The sequence below is a fragment of the Empidonax traillii genome, unplaced genomic scaffold, assembly GCF_003031625.1.
Source record: "Empidonax traillii isolate 1590-97213 ecotype Southwest subspecies unplaced genomic scaffold, ASM303162v1 scaffold73:size1297144, whole genome shotgun sequence".
NCBI lineage: Eukaryota > Metazoa > Chordata > Aves > Passeriformes > Tyrannidae > Empidonax > Empidonax traillii.
The window spans coordinates 1,273,515-1,292,873 of record NW_020955266.1 but is presented as its reverse complement, the minus strand read 5'-3'; the positions used below and the strand labels follow the sequence as shown (position 1 = coordinate 1,292,873).

General features: G+C 57.7%; 2 protein-coding genes across 2 annotated transcripts in view; both read left to right on the top strand.

The window, feature by feature from the left end:
• XYLT2 (xylosyltransferase 2) overlaps positions 1–12,532 on the top strand; it is a 13,392-nt gene extending 860 nt beyond the window's left edge. Inside the window, exons 2-11 of the mRNA XM_027880684.1 lie at positions 4,784–5,255; positions 5,712–5,887; positions 6,184–6,386; positions 6,786–6,866; positions 7,016–7,232; positions 7,627–7,803; positions 8,686–8,948; positions 9,078–9,273; positions 9,703–10,036; positions 10,387–12,532. Coding sequence (XP_027736485.1) covers positions 4,784–5,255; positions 5,712–5,887; positions 6,184–6,386; positions 6,786–6,866; positions 7,016–7,232; positions 7,627–7,803; positions 8,686–8,948; positions 9,078–9,273; positions 9,703–10,036; positions 10,387–10,709 — 2,442 coding nt within the window. The 3' untranslated portion in view covers positions 10,710–12,532. The remainder of the gene's footprint in view (positions 1–4,783; positions 5,256–5,711; positions 5,888–6,183; positions 6,387–6,785; positions 6,867–7,015; positions 7,233–7,626; positions 7,804–8,685; positions 8,949–9,077; positions 9,274–9,702; positions 10,037–10,386) is intronic.
• Positions 12,533–13,149: 617 nt separating this feature from the next.
• On the top strand, positions 13,150–19,322 carry LOC114055958. Its single transcript, XM_027880682.1, has 5 exons — positions 13,150–13,246; positions 13,881–14,002; positions 15,858–15,956; positions 16,384–16,548; positions 17,935–19,322. Exons 1-5 carry the CDS (start codon positions 13,159–13,161, stop codon positions 18,079–18,081), a joined length of 621 nt encoding a protein of 206 aa, XP_027736483.1. The 5' UTR covers positions 13,150–13,158; the 3' UTR covers positions 18,082–19,322.
• The last annotated feature ends 37 nt before the right edge of the window (positions 19,323–19,359 follow it).

The window sequence follows — 19,359 nt, the reverse complement described above, 5'->3', positions numbered from 1 at the left end:
GGAGGGGGGGACACAGTGAGGGACAGTGCCCTGGGGGGACTGGAGTGACCCCTTGCTCTGGAACCGGGAGAGGGGCACAGAGGGGTGTTTCCCCCCCACGCCCAGGGTGTCTCTGTGCGGTTGGTGAGGCCCGGACCCAGGATGGGGTCGCTGGCAGTGGGGGGGCCCACAGCCCCAAGGCTGATGGGGACGGGGGCGCTGGGGTGGGCACTGGGATGTCACCTGTGAGGGGTCTCCATCTGCAGCAGTGCAGGGTCACAGCACCTGAGAAAGGGAGCTTGTAGCCCAGGGGGGATCGGTTGGGGTCTGGCAGGACACAGGGAGTCTTGGGGGCTCGATGGGGGTCTTGCACTTCTCTGTGGTCTGGACGATGTTGTGAGAAGGTTGGGGGCACCCAAACCATAAAACACGGAATTCAGAGAGCTGGGATGGCACACACAGCAGCTCGGGAAGTTTGTGTCAGCTCCTGTGTACCTGGCCCAGTCAGGGGTGTGCCTGTGAAGTGCCAGGGGACAAGGACCTTTTATAGTCTCTGTTGTCTCTGCACCAGAACACTCTGCTGGGGCGAAATGCGTCACTCCTTTCTTGTGACTGTGGGGAAACCGAGGCACAGGCTGCTGAAGGAGTTTGCCCAAGGTCAGGCACAGAGCAGGTATCAAGGAGGACCCAGGCTGCTGTAGGATGTTGCTGCCACCTTCGAACAAAGCTCCTGGCCTCTGGGTTGCTTATTTGGGTTTATTTTTTTATTGGTTACTACCTAGACTGTGTCCAGGCCCCCATGGCTTGATGGACCAGTGGCTGAAGCCTCCTGGTGGGGAGGGTGATCCCATGGTCAGCAGGTCTAGAAAGTTTTCCTTGAGAGTAAAGAGGTGAGAAGGTGAACTGGGAAGCCCCTTGCAATAGGGAAGGTCTCTAAGGGGACACCACTCACTCAGCAGGTAAATTCCCAGCCCCAGGAGCTCTTGGGCCAAGGGGAACGGCCACGAGCAGCTTTGTGTGCTGCCATACACCCATCCCTGACACAGAACCAGGGAATAAATGTGGCAACAGAGAGGACATGAAGCTGCCCATGATCCAGAGGCACTGCAAGCATGAGAGCAGACAGATCAGGCACCAAGGAGTGCTCAACTGCTTCTTTCCCTTTTCTGTGACCTTGATTAAATTACTTGACCTGTCCTGTCTTCCCTCTTCCTCTGCACCATCCTGGACTGCTTTTCTCTGCTCCTGCCTTGTGCAGCCTCCTGGGTTGTCCTGTTCTGCCTTGGTCCTTGCCTGAATTCCCCATGTCTTGTTCCAGAACTGAGCTGGGCAGTTTTGGTTTGACCGGTTTGGCTGTGGGTCCCCATGCCTGGAAAGGGGTGGTTCACCCTCAGCAGCCCTGACTCCAGGGCCTGGGAATTGACGAGCCTCTTTGGAGAAGACTAGAACGATGCTGAATTTTACAGAGAGCCCAAACCCATTATCAAGATGAGAAAAGTCCAATTAACCTTTATTTCTTGTAAAATGGCAGGTTTCTGTGCCCTCTTGCAGCTTCTGATTTTGGCCAGGCCCGGAGGAGTCATCATTCCCCTAAGGCCATTTCTGGTAAAGCCAGAGGAACACTCCCAGGAGAGCCTGACCTTGTGGGCCTAGAATGATTTGGGGAAGTTTGGGATCTCTTAATTGCCAGAGTAAATGGCTCCTTCCCACTAATGGACACAGTTCGTCCCCACCACGAATGGGTTGTGACTGGCTGTGGAGGGAGAAAGGGAAATGAGTCCTGGAAGCACTGTGGAGCCAGCTGTGCTGCTTGGATATATCCCTTCTCTTCTCAAGCCTAGTTTTGGGGTCCTGCAGGCTCTCTGTATTCACCAAGCAGATGCCTTATGGTGTGCAGACCAGGAGTAGCTGGATATGTCTCCATCCTCCCAGGTCAACACTGAGTTTCCTACCTCCAGGAAACCAAATTACCTTGTTCCACTGGGATCAAACGCCACAATCCCTGTCCAGACTGACTGATGGGAGAGGAAATTCCCATTCCTGCTGTGGACAGCATGAGCCTGTCCCCACAGAGGTGGGAGCCCGAGGGACCAGGGCGATCCTTCCTCTGTCGTGGTGACACCGACAGCTCCTGAGCGAGTGCATGAACTTCCTGGAGCACTTAGTCCACAGTAGAGCTGGCAGCAGGAAAACCCAAACCACCAAGTGTCCTTGTGGGTAGAGAAGAGGCTCTGTCACTGGGGTGAGTGTTTTAGCCCTGTCATATCTCTTCCCCTCCTCGTTTCCATCATCCTTCCAGGCAGGAGGTGGCATCTTTCTGGGGGCTGTGTGTTGGTGTTCACTGTGTGCTGTGGCTGCCAGAGAAGCTTCCTATGAAATGTCTTCTCTTCTAGAGAAGAGATTCCTTGATTTTTTTCTCTTGTTTTTAGGGGGCTGACTCCAGCCATTTTAGTTCTGGATTTCTCTAGTGACTTTGGAAAGTTTTGGTGCTGGTTTCATCTGATGAGTGCTTGTATGTGGCAGACACTGGAGTCAGACAGCCAGAGAGGGAATCCTGCAGGACACCAGGTGCTGTTAAGTCTGCTCCTCACAATGGCAGAGCTTGGACCTGTGCTGGGGACTGGGTGCAGGTGGATACCTGACCCACAGCTCTGTGGCACTGTGGAGTGGCAGTGTCAGCTTGGGGGAGGCAGGACAGGGTAAATCTCTCAAGTAACAAGCAAACAGGACAAGAGGAAACAGCCCCAAGTTGTGCCAGGGTAGGTTTAGGTTATTAGGAAAATATTAGGAAAAATTTCTTCACCAAAAAGGTTGTCAAGCCCTGGAGCAGGCTAGGTGAGGAAGTGGTAGAGTCAGTCTCTGGAGGTATTTAAAGGATGTGTAGATGTGGCACTGGGGGACATGTTTTAGTGGTGGCTTTAACAGTTGAATGATCTTAGAGGGCTTTTTCAACCTAAATGATTCTGTGATTCTGAGTGACCTCTGGCTGGTGCCTGGAGTCATGTGTGTGTGTCAGGAGGAAGAGATGGGGATGGGGAGCCTCACTGAATGTCCAACAAGAGTCTTAAATACAGCAGAGCACTGGCCAGAGCTGTTCCCTGCCAGGCTGGGGTGAAGGGATTTTTCTGCTGTGGTGCAGTAATTAGAAACCCTCAAGTTCGTTAGCTGCCAGCTCCGGAAACGCTGGCGATGCTTCTAACAACTTCCCACTGGGAAAGGCAGCCAGGCATGCTTGTGAGCTGGGAACAGGGCTCCTCCGAGGGGGATGAGCAGGACTGTAACCAGGGGTGGGCATCCAATGGGGGGAATCCCTGGACTCAGGTGTGCTGGGGAGTGGAGGGTGCGAGTGGGACCAGTGAGTCTCTTCCTGCAGGAACAGGGCTGAGCCCACGGAATAGAGTCGCTCCTCGCTTGTGGCCTCCTGACTGCCTGCTCCTGTGGTGCTTGGTGGGGAAAACAGGTTTATAGCTGTGGAACAGATGGTCCTACATGGTGACCAATGAGGGGTTTGCTGCCGGTCTTGGGCTGCCCGTGACGCCTGTCTGGGTGGAAGTGGACTCGGCTCATCCCTGCTGAACCAACCCCTCGGGATTTAAGCAGTGGTTTGGCCATGGTTTGCAGGCTGTGGCACCACAGTAAGGGTAGTTCAGGGACTGTGGAGCAGGCAGATCACGCCACGTGCTTTCCAGCGTTTCCACTGTCTGCTTTCTCCTGGCTGTGACCTTCCCAGGAGCTACACCCATAGGATTCCTTGTGCTGGGGGCTAGTTTAGTCCTGCCCATCCTTGTGAGATGCTGCTACCCAGGAATAGCCCTGGGTGTGCCTTGCAGCCCCCTGGCACAGTGACTGGGCAGTCAGGGTTTGGGGGTGCTGTGAGAGAGCCATGGGAGGCCTGGCTGGAGCAGGCAGCTGCCTGCCTGTCATCTGGGAGCGCCTGCAGTGGGAACACACAGCCCCAGCCCCACGGGTACCACTTGCTGGGAAAGTCCTTTCCCATGGCATCCGAACTTCTCAACTCCCTGCTCTCCCCAGGGCTGGCTCACCAGCCAGCCTGGCAGAGGTAATGAAGCATAATTAATTACACGTCCGCTTGGCTCCACGGGAGGGTTTGTTACTGGATTTCTAGGGAAGGTGGTGATGGCAGCGCCTGCCCCAGCCCGGTGCAGGGAGCTGGGGCCCAGGGAAGGGAGTGTGGGCAGGACTCGGTTGATGCCTCTCTGGTGCTTTCATCCCAGAGAGCACAGCTGTGGCTGCCTGGGACTCTGGCTGTGCTGGGCTTGGGCTCACAGCATGGTCATGGCAGGGAAGAGCTGGTCCATTTGCCTCCTGGTAAAATTACCACCGGCTGCCAGTGCAGCCCAGTTCTTTTCTCCACTATCGGGGGTGCCTCTGCATTGGCAGGACCCTGGAGGGTGGCTGGTGCAGGAAGAACCCACCATGGCACTTTAGTCTGCAGCAAGCCCAGCCACAGAGAGCGAAACCCTCTATGTATGTCAGGTGCTGTGATGATGGGGTGTGCAAATTGAAGTCTCCCTTGCTGGCACATAGGGGCCTGTCCCCGTTACAGGGGCATAGGACCATACAGGAGGGTGCTGTGAGGTCTTAGCCTGGGGTTTTAGGAGGCTGTGTAACATCCTTTGCTGCACAGTCGTTTCTCCTGGAGCACTTGCCATGCTGCAGCGCCGAGCTCTGTGGGGACTGGGAACAGGGATGCTCCGAGGAGCACGCTGGCAGAGCCAGTGGGAAGCAGGCCCGAGTTAACGCTGTCTGTCCTCTCTTCTGCATTCACATGGAACCGCAACAGGAGCGGCAGAAAAAAGCCGGGTTTCCCGAGAGCAGCGATGGCTCCAAGGACTCGGACAGCTCTGCCGGGCGCCGGGGCAGCGCCGGCCGGAAGCACGGGCGGTGGCGGGGCCGGCCAGACAGCCCCGGGGCACTGGTGTCCAAGGTGGTGAGAGCCGTCACCGCCAGACACAGGCCAGGGTGGAGGCTGCCGGCCGCGCCGGACTCCTCCAGCCGCAGGAACCTGACGGAGCTGCGCGGGGAGGCCCAGCTGGCCGTCTTCCAGCAGGGCGACACGGGCAGCGTGGAGGGCGCTCCCCAGCCCACCGAGAACAGCTTCACCCCCAAGTGCGAAATCACGGGCAAAGACGCCCTGTCGGCGCTGGCCCGGGCCAGCACCAAGCAGTGCCAACAGGAGATCGCCAACGTGGTGTGTCTGCACCGGGCCGGCAGCCTCATGCCCCAGTCCGTGCCTCGCCACTGCCAGCTCTCGGGTGAGTCCTGCAGGGTTCTCCTGCTCACTCTGGGCATCGGGAATATCCCAGGCATGTGGGCCACCTTCCTTATGTCACCACGCTGACCCACCTGGCAGCAAGCGGCCTCAATCTGTCACTGATTCCCAGATTACTGCTGCCTCTGTAATCCAATCAAAGCTGTGCCAGCCTCCTTTAAGCTGGGCTGTTCATCCCACCCCACAGCGCTGCAGGAGTCAGACCCCACCCAGCTGCATCTTCTGTTTTGAGGGGGCAGAGAAGGACAGCCCCTCCCTCAAAGTGCCCCTGCCAGTGTAAGACAAGGCAGGGGGTGTGCCACTATTGTTGCCACTGCAGCCACTTTGGAGTTTGCCTGAGGCTTTGTGCTTCTCTGCTGTCCCCTGCCCTCACTCAGGAGGTCTGGGTGGTGGATGTCAAGGCTGGTGGTGGTTAACAGCCCTCTCCCTCCCCGCACAGGCAAGGTGAGCCCTGTCATCCAGTGGGACGAGAGCCGGCTGCAGCAGGTGCCCCCCAGCCAGCCCGTGCGCATCGCCTACATGCTGGTGGTGCACGGCAGGGCCATCCGCCAGCTGAAGCGGCTCATCAAGGCCGTGTACCACCAGCAGCACTTCTTCTACATCCACGTCGACAAGGTGTGTGCTGGCGTGAGGGGAGGGGATGCTATCGGTGCTGTATCAGTCCCTGGGACGGGGAGCAGAGCTGGGTGGAAGTGGTTGGATAGGGTTTGTCCTCACTGCTGTGGAGCTGTGACCCTCCTGCCTCTACTTCTGCAACCCCACAGAAGCAGGATCTATTCCCCCTGCCCAAAGCAGTCTTATCACTCCCCTCCTCGTGGAGGCTCCTGCAAGGGCTGACCCTGGGCTAGTGGCAAGGAGGGCAGGGCTCCAGGAGGATGAGCTTCCTGCTGAGGGTGAGGTGTTCCCTCCAGCGCTCCAACTACCTCCATCGCGAGGCCGTGGAGCTGGCCCGGCACTACCCCAACATCCGTGTGACACCCTGGCGCATGGTGACCATCTGGGGAGGTGCCAGCCTGCTGAAGATGTACCTACGTAGCATGAAGGACCTGCTGGAACTATCTGAGTGGCCCTGGGACTTCTTCATCAACCTGAGTGCCACTGACTACCCTACAAGGTGAGGACCTTGCTGGGGCAGGGGAGGACGGTGGTGGTGTTCAGGCAGCAGCCTTGGGAGGGGCAGGGAGGAGCAGGGAGCTGAGGAAGATGGGGTTGGAGATTGTACCCACGTGCTGGTGATGATGCTCCAGGGCCAGGCTGGTCCCATCTCTGCAGAGGAGCCCAGCCAGTACCTCGGAGGCTGTTTTTTCCTGCGGTCTGGGTGTTGCAGGAAACGCACATGAGGCGCCAGACGGCAGAGAGGCCGCGTCTGTGTCTCCCCAGTGACATGACAAGGGTTTGAGTCAGCACCCAGCAAACAGCTTTAGGCTCCTTGTGTCTGGTGGCTCTTGCATTGTGAGTGTTTACTTGGCTGCTTCCCCTCAGGGGCATTAATGATTCCTAATTTGCACCTCAGGACCAATGAGGAGCTGGTGATGTTCCTGTCCAAATACCGAGATAAGAACTTCCTGAAGTCTCACGGGCGAGACAATGCCAGGTAATCCCAGCTCAGGGCAGAGCTGAGCTGAAGGAACAGATAAAGGAGGGATTTCAGAAACAGCTGGGCAGAGGTGGATGTTCTGCATGGAGCTGCACTTAGCAAAGTGGTTGACAATCCTAACTCCTCATCCATGTCCACATGGGCAGGTTTATCAAGAAGCAGGGCCTGGACCGCTTGTTCCACGAGTGTGACTCCCACATGTGGCGGCTGGGCGAGCGCCACATTCCCGAGGGCATCGTGGTAGACGGGGGCTCTGACTGGTTCTCGCTGACGCGCAGCTTCGTGGAGTACGTGGTCTATGCTGATGACCAGCTCGTGTCCCAGCTGCGCCAGTTCTACACCTACACGCTCCTGCCAGCTGAGGTGGGTGCTGCCTGCGGGGCACAGGCTGGCTTTGCTTACCACTGTGCTCAACATCTCTGTCCCACTTCATCCCTGGGTAGCTGCAGAGGGCATTGCTGGTTCTGCTTTGTGCCTCCCCTTGTCCAGACATGACAGATATGAGAGAGGATCAGGCAGGCCAAGGGTCATGTTTACGTCCAGCCTTGCTTTAGGTCCAGACACCCCTCTGGGCCAGATAAGGAGTGGTGTTGGCGCACAACCTGGTCCCTTACGTGCTGCCTTGTGCTGGAAACAGGGATAAGCTTCTGTTTGGGAGCAGTTGAGGCCTGTCCTGTTCCTCTGTGGGTGGGGGTCTCCATTAACCACCCATCCTCCATCCCCACTGGGTGTCCTGTCCCTTCTCTGCCGTGCACAGTCCTTCTTCCACACGGTCCTGGAGAACAGCCACGCCTGCGAGACGCTGGTCGATAACAACCTCCGAGTGACCAACTGGAACCGGAAGCTGGGCTGTAAGTGCCAATATAAACACATAGTCGACTGGTGCGGGTGCTCCCCAAATGACTTCAAACCCCAGGACTTCCTCCGGCTACAGGTGAAAAAGATCCTCCTTTCTCCTACTGCTCTCTCCCCTGCTCCCTGTCTCTTTCCTCTCCGAGCTGCCCCTCGGGCACCCTGGATTTGCAGTGCCAGCTGCTGTGCATGTCCCCACCAGCTGCACCCCAGCCCTGCAAAGGACCAGTTGGCACCCCAGCTGCTGTGGGGCTCAATGTTGACATGTCTGTAAACACTCGGGAAGCAGGGTGATGATTATCTTGCCCTGCAGCCAGGCTTCTACTTGCAGCACTGTTCCTCTTCCCAGACTTTCTCTCCTGTTTTCCTGCTCTTTCCCTGCAATCCTATCACTTGGGGCAAATACCTTCTTGGTAAAACCCCTTCGGAGTGCTGGTGCTTTTGGCAGGACAAAATGCCTTGTGACAAACTCTCTCTCATGCTCTCAGTGCATGAGGATGTAGACTGAATATGGGAGGTTTGGGGAGGTAGACCCAGCTCTGAAAAGAGCAGTTGGCAGGATTTTCCAGCAGCCTTGGGCTTGCAGAGCCCAGAGCAGAGCCCTGATCCTGCAGGCTGTCCCACATGGCCAGGGCTTGTGCAGGGCTCTGCAGCAGCTCTGCGGGGTGGGGACCCATCAGAATAGAGATTGCAGCAAAGGAGCTGGATGACACATGGCTGCCTCTGAGCACAGAAAGGAGGAGGCAGTGGGAGAGATGGGAACCCATCTGCATTACCAGTGAGCGTTCGATGTGCTCCCACTGATCCTGTCATAGAGGATCCCACGTACAGGCTGGCTGTGCTGTGCTGCTCCTTAGCCCGTGCCCTCGAAGGGGACAGGATAGGTCCCAGCGTTTCTTCCTGCTGGGGTGGGAGGGCAGAGCGAGCGAAGCCAACACTGCTAGAAATGCCTGTGCTCTTCCAGCAACTCTCCAGACCCACTTTCTTCGCCCGCAAGTTCGAGTCAACAGTGAATCAGGAGGTGCTGGAGATCTTGGACACACACCTCTACGGCAGCTACCCCCCCAACACCCCGGCCCTCAAGGCGTACTGGGAGAACGTCTACGACCGCGTGGATGGGCTCAGCGGGCTCAGCGATGTCACCCTCACCTTCTACACGGCCTTCTCCAGGCTGGGGCTCCACAAAGCTGCGTCCACGCCGGCAGTGAAGGCTGACAAGCACTGCAGGTGGGTGTTTGCTCTAGGGCTCTATCCAGGCTCCAAGTGGCAGCCTTCACCTCGTGCTGGGAGGATGCCAATGCTAAGATGTGCAACCTCTCTCTCTCTCTCTCTCTCTCTCTCTGTCTCTTTATCCAGATTTGAACCCCGGGGCTTCCCCTCCAGTGTGCACTTATATTTCTATGACGACCGTTTCCAGGGTTACCTGGTGATGCAGGAAGTGCAGAATTTGGCAACTGGGCAGGCAGAGTCCCTGGAGGTGTGGATGATGCCCCAAGGAGCTCTGAAGCTGTCAGGTCACGGAGGGCAGGCAAACCGCTTGCAAAATCTTGAGGTAAATGAGGCACTCTCCTCCTTGGGTCTGTCTCCCACTCTGTGCTGCCCTTCCTCTTCTCCCCCACCTGTCCCACGCCTCTGGGGACAGAGGGACACGGTGTTGCCACTGTGTCTGAGAGCAAACCTTTGGGAATTTGGTTTCTGTCTGGCATGTGGAGCTGATTGGTGGGGAACAGGCCTAAAGAGCATCTTTTAGGGGGAGCTGAGTCTCTGGTGCCCAGCACCTGCAGCTGCAGGAGGCCTCCCAGGGCTGAATTAGTGCTGGCATGGTGCAGGCACATGAGCCATGGAGGGTGGGTTGTCTGTTGATTTTGGCTTCCAGGTTTATGCCTTCCCTAGTTCGGGGAGGTGAAACACAAAACCTCAGCTGATTAAAAAGACCTCTCACTGCCCAGCATCCCACTGTTTGTGCCTCCTCTCCCTCCAGGTGGGCACAGAGTGGGACCCCAAGGAAAGACTGTTCCGCAACTTTGGAGGCTTGATGGGGCCTTTTGACGAGCCAGTGGCCATGCAGAAGTGGTCACGGGGCCCCAACCTGACGGCCACGGTGGTGTGGATCGACCCCACTTACGTCATTGCCGCCTCCTACGACATCACGGTGGATGCTGAGGCAGAGTTCACCCAGTACAAGCCCCCCCTCAACCACCCCCTGCGCCCCGGCATCTGGACCATCCGCCTCCTCCAGTTCTGGGAGCCTCTGGGGGAGAACCAGTTCCTGGTGGTGCCCCAGACCTTCAACCGCAAGCAGCCTCTCAGGAAAGGTGAGGATGCTCTGGAGCTTGGGGCTGGACAGGAGGGTTTCCCTGTGGGTGGTCCAAGGTGCATCCCCCTGTGCTGGCCTTTGGGCTGCAACTGGTGACAAGGCAGGAGCCATTTCTGCTGGTGTCACCTTGCCCACGTGAATCCTTAAACTGGGTCTTTGGGCAGCTGTGGAAAGCCTGTTGACAGGTCAGTCAGATCCTTCCTGCAGCAGCGTCCCAGTCCCTGGGCTGGAAGGGAGCTGGGATTGGAAAGGCATGAGGTGGTGTGCCCCGCTGGAGTGGGAGGTAAGACCTGCAGGGATGTTGCTGTGCTGCTGATCCCTTCTCTCTTCTCTCCCTGTCTTGCTCAGACGACAGCAACTGGCTGCATGGTGGCCCCCCCCGCAACGAGTACATGGATCAGAACTTCCAGGGCCTGGGGGGAATCCTCAACTTGCCCCGCTCCGAGGCGGCGGAGGAGGACGCGGCGCGGAAGGCGCAGCTGACGGGCAAGGCACTGGAGGACTGGGCGGACGCTGCCATCGGCACCTTCTGGGCTGTGGCAGATGTCTGTGTCAGCAGCCCCTCCGCCTGCACCTCCCTGGAGACCTGCAGCAAAACCTCCTGGAGCTCCCTCTCCCCGGACCCCAAATCGGAACTGGGGCCCGTCAAACCTGACGGGCGGCTGAGGTAGCAGGAGCAGCCGGGGAGCGGCCTTGGGAGCGAGGAGCATCCTCCGTCTCTGGCGTGGGGTGTCTCCGGACCACATCACCCTGTGCCATTTGCACCGTAGTCACTCGGAGAAGAGAGAATGGGAACCTTCAGGCGGGAGAAAACCTTCTCCTGTTGGGGTGTTTTGGGCAGAGGGAGAGGCAGGAGGTGGGTCTTGCCCACCTCCCCAGGAATGGGCCCTTGCTGGCCAGGGAGAGCATGCCGGGGTGCCCGTCCCTGCGGGGACACGTCTGGCGCCTGGGAAGAGCTGTGTGTTTGTTACTCCAGGCCTTGGAGCCTCAGGAAAGGGTGATGTGGGAGGGAGGGAGGGATAGCTGGTGGGTGGGCAGGTTCTGGACCAGCTCAGCACCCCTGGGCTGGAGCTCAGCAGGACCAGGCCATTGCTGCTGGCTGCCCCTCCAGGAGGCTGGCAAGGGACTGGGGACGGGCAGAAGCAGAACAGGTCAAAGCCTGCCGTGTGCACAGAGCTGCTGCTGGCCCAGGGCTTGCATCTCATCCCCTCCACCCCAGCCCTTTAGTTTGTATTTTTATAAATATATATATAGAAATATATATGATGCAAAGTGCAATAGAGACGAGGGCCCGCCTTGGCCGGGAAATCCTTGTGTCTCCATCTCCCCTCAGACTGTAACATACCTTGTTCTCTTGGGTGTCCTGGTGCTACAGGACAGGGTGCTGGGTCGTTTACATATTTTTTTATTATTATTAATTATTATTGTTATTATTGTTTTGCCGTTTGCCCATTTCCTGCTGGGGGCTGCTGGGGACCCGCAGCCTGCTGCTCTGGGGCAGGGTTGCCCCAGGTTGTGGGGTGCTGCCTGTCCCACGGGGCAGCTGCCTGACTATGCCAAATGTCTGGAGCCCTGGTGCGTTGTGTGACAGCGAGCGGGGAGCGCTCAGTGTGTAGTTCCAGGCCAACAAGCCGCCGTAGACCCGGCCACTTTCATCTCCACTCCAGCAAAGGGATGCCCCCATCCCCTGCCAAAACATCATCCATGGGGCCAACGTCCTGCTGCGGATGAGACAGCAGCTTGCCGTGCCTGGAGGGCTGCCCCGTGCCACAGCTCCTTTGCCCGACCTTTTCTTTTCTCCTGCGTCGGCAGAAGCTCTTGAGACCTGCTGTGCTTCCCTGGACAAGAAGCAAAAAGGCGAGACAAGGTCCGGCCGGCTCCATCCGCTCTCTGCTGTTTCTGCTTCCTCCTGCTCCAGAGGGAAGAGACGCCACCTCCCCCTGGGAAGGGTTGCAGTGGAGCATCCCCCTTCCCCCCTGTCCTCCCAGGATGTCCTCGGGGTCTGTCTCCAACATTCTTTTCTCCAAGACTGATGCTGCCTGGAGAAGTCTGGGTTTGGTTTCACCCTGGGAAGACACATCACAGCTGGGGATTATCTGGAGCCTGTCTGGCCCAATCCTCTGCTCAAGGCAGGGTCTCAGGAGCTGGTGGGGTTTTGCTGTCTTCATGGATCTGTGCCATCCTCAACTTCCTCCTGTGTCCCATCTCCCCCCGCCTGCCCGGTCTTACACTCCCAGTCTCCAGATTTAAGGATGCTGATGCTGCAAGAGGTGTGTTGTAAAATGGAGGGGATGGAGACCTTGGTATGTGAGGGCAAGTACCTGCTGGCCCCCGGCCCACCCCTCCTGTGCCCACTCCTGCCTGGGGTGTTCTGGGAGCTGTGGAGCGATGTGGGAGGGGAGAGGTGCCACACAGGGGAGGATGCCAAAACCCTGTGTCAGAAGCGTTATGTAAAGTTGTCTTAAATATGCAACATCATCACAAATATATCTATATCTCTACAGTGCCGTGTCAGGCTTTTGTGGTGGTCTGGAAGGGGTGAAGGGTGGGGGGAGATTGGGCTCACCCGGTGAGGGTGTAAATTCCTCCTGGGTACCGGCACAGGTGGTGTGAGGGTATTGGGGCAGAGTGGTCTCGCTTGGCGTGGATAATGTATGACCCTAACCAAGCTCGGGATTTTCATAGCATGTGGCTGAAGGGTGAGAGCTCACGGACAGCTCGGAGCCGGGGGCTGAGCCTGGTTACGCCCTGGCAGCGTGTGCCCTGCAGGTACCGGGCTACTTAGCCTTGACATGGCACTTAACTAAGGTGTTAATTAGCTAACGAGCGGGCACCTCCTGGTGCCTGCGGGGCCAGGAGCCTCCCGCAGCGCAGCCCAGCAGGAGCGGGGCAGCTGCCGCGTGTGGCTGATCCCGGGAGCCCCGCAGGGCTCCGGTAACCCCGCCACGGGGCCGGGGCACCTGCGGACGAGCCGGGCGGACCCGGGCACGTGTGCGGAGGGGAGCGGCTCGGGAGCCCCGGGAGCGCTGAGCCCGCCCCGGCCCCGCCCCGGCCCCGCCCCGCCCGTCGCGGCTGGTGGGGCGCGGGCGGCGGGCAGGGGCTGCCGGCGGCGGGGTCGGGATGGCGCAGCCTGGGGAGGCCTCGGGCAGCACGGCGGCCGCCAGCGCGGGCATGGACAGCAACGTCCTGGCCATCGTCGTCGCCGCCAGTGAGTGCCGGGCGGGGGCTCCGCCGGCGCCGGGAGCGGAGCGGGGGCGGCCGCCGGGCGGGATCGGCCTTTGCCGGTGCCTCCCGGGCTGTGCCGATGAGGGGATCCCCCCGGTCTGGGCGATATCGCCGCGGTGTCCGGTGCTAATGCGGGGTCCTGCTGGCTCCCGGGGCTGGGGGCCGAGCGGGGTGGGTGGCGGGGCTGGCGGTGCCGGTGGGGGCTGGCGGTGCCGGTGGGCTCCGCGGAGCAGCGCGTGGGCCGGGTGGGAGCCGCGGGTTCCCGGAGACAGGAGCTCTGGCGAGCCGGCACCATGCCGTGGTGCTGAGAGAGCCGATAGTCCCGGGCGGGGGATGCGGGGTGGGTCGCCCGAGGCCAGTCCCCGCTGCCGCGGTCCGGGATGGGGTGAGCCCCCGCCCCGGCTCTGCAGGTTCTCCCGGTCTCGTAGAGAGAGAGAGATGTTGGGCACAAAGGGGCTTTGGCGCCGTTGGGACGGGCAGCAGGTGGAACTGTCTTCTCCGGGGCTTCTCCAAGCTGCTCTGTGCTGCGGCAGCCGAGGGGGCGAGGGGCAGGAGGCCCGCGGGCCAGTCGGGCCACCGGCTCACTCGCCACTCTCGCCGCTCCTTTCCCCCGGCAGCGGTGTCCACCTCCGTCTTCATCGTGGCGATCCTCATCCTGCTACTGCTCCTGTACCACCGGGACCCCATGTGCTGCCAGTTCCTCTGCTCCTGCCGCTTGTTCCAGACCCCCAGCCAGTATGTGAGTGCCCTCCAAGTCCTCCCTCTCTTCCTCCAGAAGTCTCCACCTGCCCCTCTCTCCCCTCCCCCCCGAGCTCCTGTTCCCTTGTGCTGGGTCTGTGGGGCTGCACTGCCAGGTTCACCTCCTGCAGCCTGGCTGGGGTTACTGATGGATGAGCTGGGCTCTGCTGCCTCTTTGCTCCCACTCTATCCCAGAGATCTGTCCACCCACCCGGTCCTGCCTGGCTATGCCATTGGGGTTGTATCTCCAAGGCCCGACACTAACAGGTCCCTCTGCTCCCCACGCAGCTCAGGGGGGTGTCCTCTTCTGCCACACAGTTATGTGTGGGGTTGGACTCTGCTTTACAGAGAAGGGGCCCAGCAGGGAAGGGGGCTGGAAGCTGAGGGCAAAGGCAGACAAAGCCACTCACATCCCTGACTGCTGGCTCTCTTGTGCACAGCTCCCAGGGAAGGAGCAGTGAGACACAAAGCCCTTTCGCTCGCATCTCTAATTTCCTGGGGCTGGCTTTCAGCTGGGGAAGCTGATGGAAAAAGAGCAGCGTGTGCAGCCAGCACTGCTTTTATGGTGGTGACTGCCTGGGGAAAGCTCGGCCTCCAGAGCTGCAGGGTGGCTCTTGAGGGGAGGGTTGCAGGTACGGCTCTACAGTTCCTGGGAGAGGAGGGGACGTTCAGCCTTGCTACCAAGGGATGGAGAAACTTGAGCTGGGAAAGGCAAATCTAATAGTCCAGTGCAGGCTGGGAAGTCCCCAGCAAAAATCACAGTGGGGATGGGCTGCACTGATGGAGCAGCCGTGATTCATTTCTCCTTTCCCCCTCCCTCCCTGCTGCCCACCCATGGCACGCATTGGGAGCAGGCCCTGCTGCCGTGATCCCTGTCCTGCGGAGCTGCTCCCTGAGGCAGTGCAGGATGCACCCTGAGCTGCAGAGCCTGCACTGTGCTGGGGCCTGGCTCTGGGGTGGGAGGTTCAAGCAGGGCTGTGTGGGAAAGATGGATGCAAAGAACTATATACAGAAAGGGAATGCGTAGAGGATGTATTTCTATCCGATAAAATGAAGCATTTGTAGCACGTGAGGCAGCTCTCGGGCAGGTGTAGTTGCCCTGGTTTTGCTCATCAGTTATTGATACCAAAGTTGGGCCCTGTGTTCCTGCAGCTTCTGTAGTTCTGCTGTCGGGCCAAGACAAACAGCTCCTTGGTTGTTAAGAGCAAAAGTAAATCAGTCATTCACGTGCCTCCCTGGGAGCTTCTCGGCTGTTTCCTGCTGGCAGAGATGGGGTTTTCTGGGAGCAAGGAATGGCCAAGGTTCAAATCCTGGCTCTGGCTCGAGGGGCCGTTCTCTGTGAGCAGGATTTCTGCTCACTGTTGCTCAACACCTTGATGGGGAATCCAGTTTAACTGGAGCGAGACTGCTCAGGAGCAGCACAGCTATTGCCTTGCAGATTTGCCTGCTGTGTTATCCTGAAACAACAACCTTGGTAGATAAGAGTTTACAAATTCTGTAACCCTGAGCACGCGACAGAGCTCTTATCCACACCAGTGAAATAACTGGGTTGGGTTTTGTTGTCCCTCAAAGAGAGATGGTTCTGCTGAGCCTCAATGAAACCCTGCCCTGTGCCCAGCTGTCCCTATGGCTGTGCTGTGCCCCTTCCAGCGGGCCCTGTGCTGCCGGAGAGGATGTGCCCGAGCCATCGGTGTTGCGGAATGGGCAGAGACTGCCAGCAGCGAGAGCTGCATGAGCCAGATGGGCAGAGGGAGCAGCTCTTCCTCTGCCGGAGTCCCGCTTCCCAGGCTGTCCCGTGTGAGCTGCCAGGCAGGATGTGAGGGATTTTGACTTTGCTCATGTCCTCCTCATTGTAGGACCGCCCCCCGCCCTACTTCAGCAGCAGCCAGCGGCTGGTGGGACCCCAGCGTGGAGCCTCCCGGCTGGAGAGCGCTGCCGAGAACCCCGGCATGCAGGTGATGGCAGGATCCCTGACGGGAGCTGGGTGGGAATGGGGGCAAAGATGCTCATGAGGTTGGGAAAAAGACTGTGGTTGTTGGGTTCACCTATGGGAAAGGTGCTGGACAGCATCTAGTGCTGCCTGTATGTAAAACCCTAGGGGGAGGTGGGGTGTGAGGAGCAGGGATACTGCAGAGGACACCATGGTGCTCTGAGGTGTTTGGGCATGAAGTGCCAGGTAGATCCCTGATGGCTTCAGATCCTGCACAGCAGGTTGAGGTGTAATTGCCTCCTGGGAGGGATTTCCTCTCTGGGGTTTGAAGGAAAGGCACCTACAACTCTGAACCCTGAAGTAACTCAAAGTGGCACAAGGCCATGAACCTCCAGTGAAGAGAGCAAGCCACTGTCACACTGACCCTTCTTTCCTGGGATGGGCATTTCTAGGGAGACGAGCTCTTCTGTGTTGGACCCCCCAGCACCTACCGGCTCCCTTCCTGGGAGCAGCCCCGCCTGCCGAGCTACGAGAGCGTGCGGAAGAAAGATCGCCAGCGGGAAATCCATCAGATGATTGCGGAGAGGTTTGGGCTGTGGGCAGAGCCCTCCCAGGAGGTGAGCTCCCCCTCCCTGCCCGGGGGGCTGGCAGAGTCCCTGTTCTGGCCCATATCTGTTGTCTTGCTTCAGCAGTTGGTGGTAGCTGAGGACTCTGGTCTCTGTGATTGCCTTTCCCTGATAGCCTTTATCTCTGGGAAAGCACAAAGTGTATCAGGAGGCTCCTCTGGTGTACATCTGTGCTGGTTAATGATCCATCTCCCCCCTGGTGTGTTTGCAGAAATGCCTGTGCTGGGAGGCAGGGCAGAGCCCCAGGGAGAAAGGATAGGCCCTTCGGATCACCTGCTCCACACAAGTCCAAGCTTGGAATGTTATTTTTGGATCTCTGTGGCTTCCATGGGTTCTTGCTCCCTTCTCCCCGCAGGACACTCCTGGGATGTTCCTTGCTATTACCTTGAAGTGTTTATGGCTTATTTATGAGTAGGATGCTTTGCCTGTTATGATACTTTGGATACAATAGAACAGCAAATGCACCTGCCAAGTAGGTCCTGCAGCAGCATCCTGAGAGGCTCCCTCTAACAGAGACCTCATTGTCTAAAGCAGAACAAAAACGTTTGAAACTCTGAGCAGAGCACTGTAAGTTCACTGATTTACCTGGATTGTGAGCTCTTAAAGCTGTGCCATAAGGTCTGGCATTGTCAGCACTTGCCACTCAGGGTCTGGAGCTGTAACTAACAATACCTGCCCTAAACTACCAACTTACCTAATGGAAGGTGTCCCTGCCCATGCCAGGGTGTTGGAACTGGATGATCTTTAAGGTCCCTTCTAATCCAAACTGTTCTGTGATTCTATGAAACCAGAGCACTGAGAGAACAGGAGAGTAAATCCCCAAGGACAAGTAGCTGAAAAACTGCAACGGGAGCTCTTCCATAACATTCCTGGGCCACTCCTCTCACGTGCTGTGGGGTGAAGGCTAGTCCAGCTCTGCCAGAATAAATGTGACAAGGCCTGGAGGTTCTTCTCTGCTGCTATGCAGTGAGACTCACTGCTGAAGCTTGGGTAGAAAGCCTAGTTTGTAGGTGCTTGTGTAAATCCCAGTGATTTTTTTTTTTCCCCTGGTTAAAGGAAAGCGAGTAACAGTCCTCTCTTAACAAAAGTCAAGTCTTTTCTGGCCTTGTGCCAAGTCCTTGGAAGGGGAACAGGGAAGAGCAGGAGCGTGGCACAGAGTGTGAGGGGGGCAGGTTTCTGCTGTGCTGTGTTGCAGACTGATGCTAAGCTTGTCTCCAGGTGTTCCCCCGCCAACAGCCGGCTGTGCTGGGGGCTGCGGGGGCTTAATTTTCAGGCTGGTGGTGGTTGTGAGCCTTGTCATCCGCTCTGTAAGAAGAGGTGGGATAATCTCCTGGTTATTTCTGATCTGCTGTAATGCTCTTCCTCTCTCCTCAATAGATGCCGCCTCCCTATGAGCACGCTCTGAGGCATCCTCCAGCTTTCTCAGGAACAGGAATAAGCTCAGAGACCTTGGACAGATGTGGTGTTCCAGACCCTTTCCATGCCCCTCTCAGCTACCAAACTCAGAGAAACACGGCAGTGTAAGGCCTCGGCCTCAGCCTGCTGCTGCTTCCCGTGCTGTCAGCGACAGAAGTGCCTGGGACACTGTTCCCCTCCACAGGAACTGCCAAACCTTCACCCAGATCCACAATCAGCCAGACCCAGGCAGCACTGCCATCCCTCCTGCAGCACAGGGACAACCACAGAGCCATTGCCAGGCAGCAGAGCAGCCAGGGACATCTGCTTGCTCTTCTCTGGCAAACACTGTTACCAAAGGAGATGGACCAGCTGCTGGAGCTGCAAGGGGCAGAGCCAAGGGGAAGGTCTGCTCGGCCACAGCTCCTCAGGAGCAGCACGTTGTACCTCAGTGAGGCAGCACTGCTGGCCGTACGAAGGATCAGACCTCAGGCACTCCTGGTGTCAGTGCTACTTCACTCTTTTGTAGGTTACCAAGTGTTTTACTGTGTCCCTGTACTGGCTGCCGGGGGGGTGGGGATCCCCACCGTGAGTGATCTGCAGTGGAGCATCGCTGTGTGCTCTGGCAGCAACGAGCCCGTCACTGACAGCAGGTTTGTACAGACCTCAGACACGGATTTGGAGAGGCTCAGGGTTGTGTCACCTGCTGTGTGCAAACACCGACCACTGAGATGAACCACGGGATTGGATCTGCAGTGGGGGGAAGGACAGACGTGTGGACACAACAGCTGCTGGTCTCCATGAAGAATGTGAAACACAAGTGGACATGTGTGGCTGACTCAGTTCACCTGGTCTTCTGCAGAGCAGAAGAACTGTCTAATAATGTCAACACCGGTGTCCTTACACCACCAATTTTGATAACCTGTTTTCTACTGCAGAGTCAATGTTTCAAATTGTTTACCAACCTGTAGATAAAATGAGATCAGTTTGGCCACAAGGCATTTGGGCTCCTTTCTTTCGAGCAATATAAGCTCAAAAATATCATGTAATGACTCAAAGATAAAAGGATAAATCTCCTGGATTATGGCTTTATGATACACCTCCAGCTACTGAGCTTCAAATGCCACCCCAGACTTTGGTATCTTACCAGGCCCCAGAACTTAGTCATGAGTTAGAGTTATGCCTGTGAATTTGCCTCACATGGCCAGTGAATGGAACATTCAGGTATTTGAGTTAATCATTGAGTTGAGTTAGATAGAATCAAAAATCCAGCTTCCTGGAACACAGTGTTAGGTGCACGTGGAAAAGGATCTGTTCTGCAGTGTTGTGAATGAGAACAGTAGTGACGAAAAATGAGGGAATTATTAGTGGGACATAGGAGTGATTGTAGAGGGAACCATCCAGTGG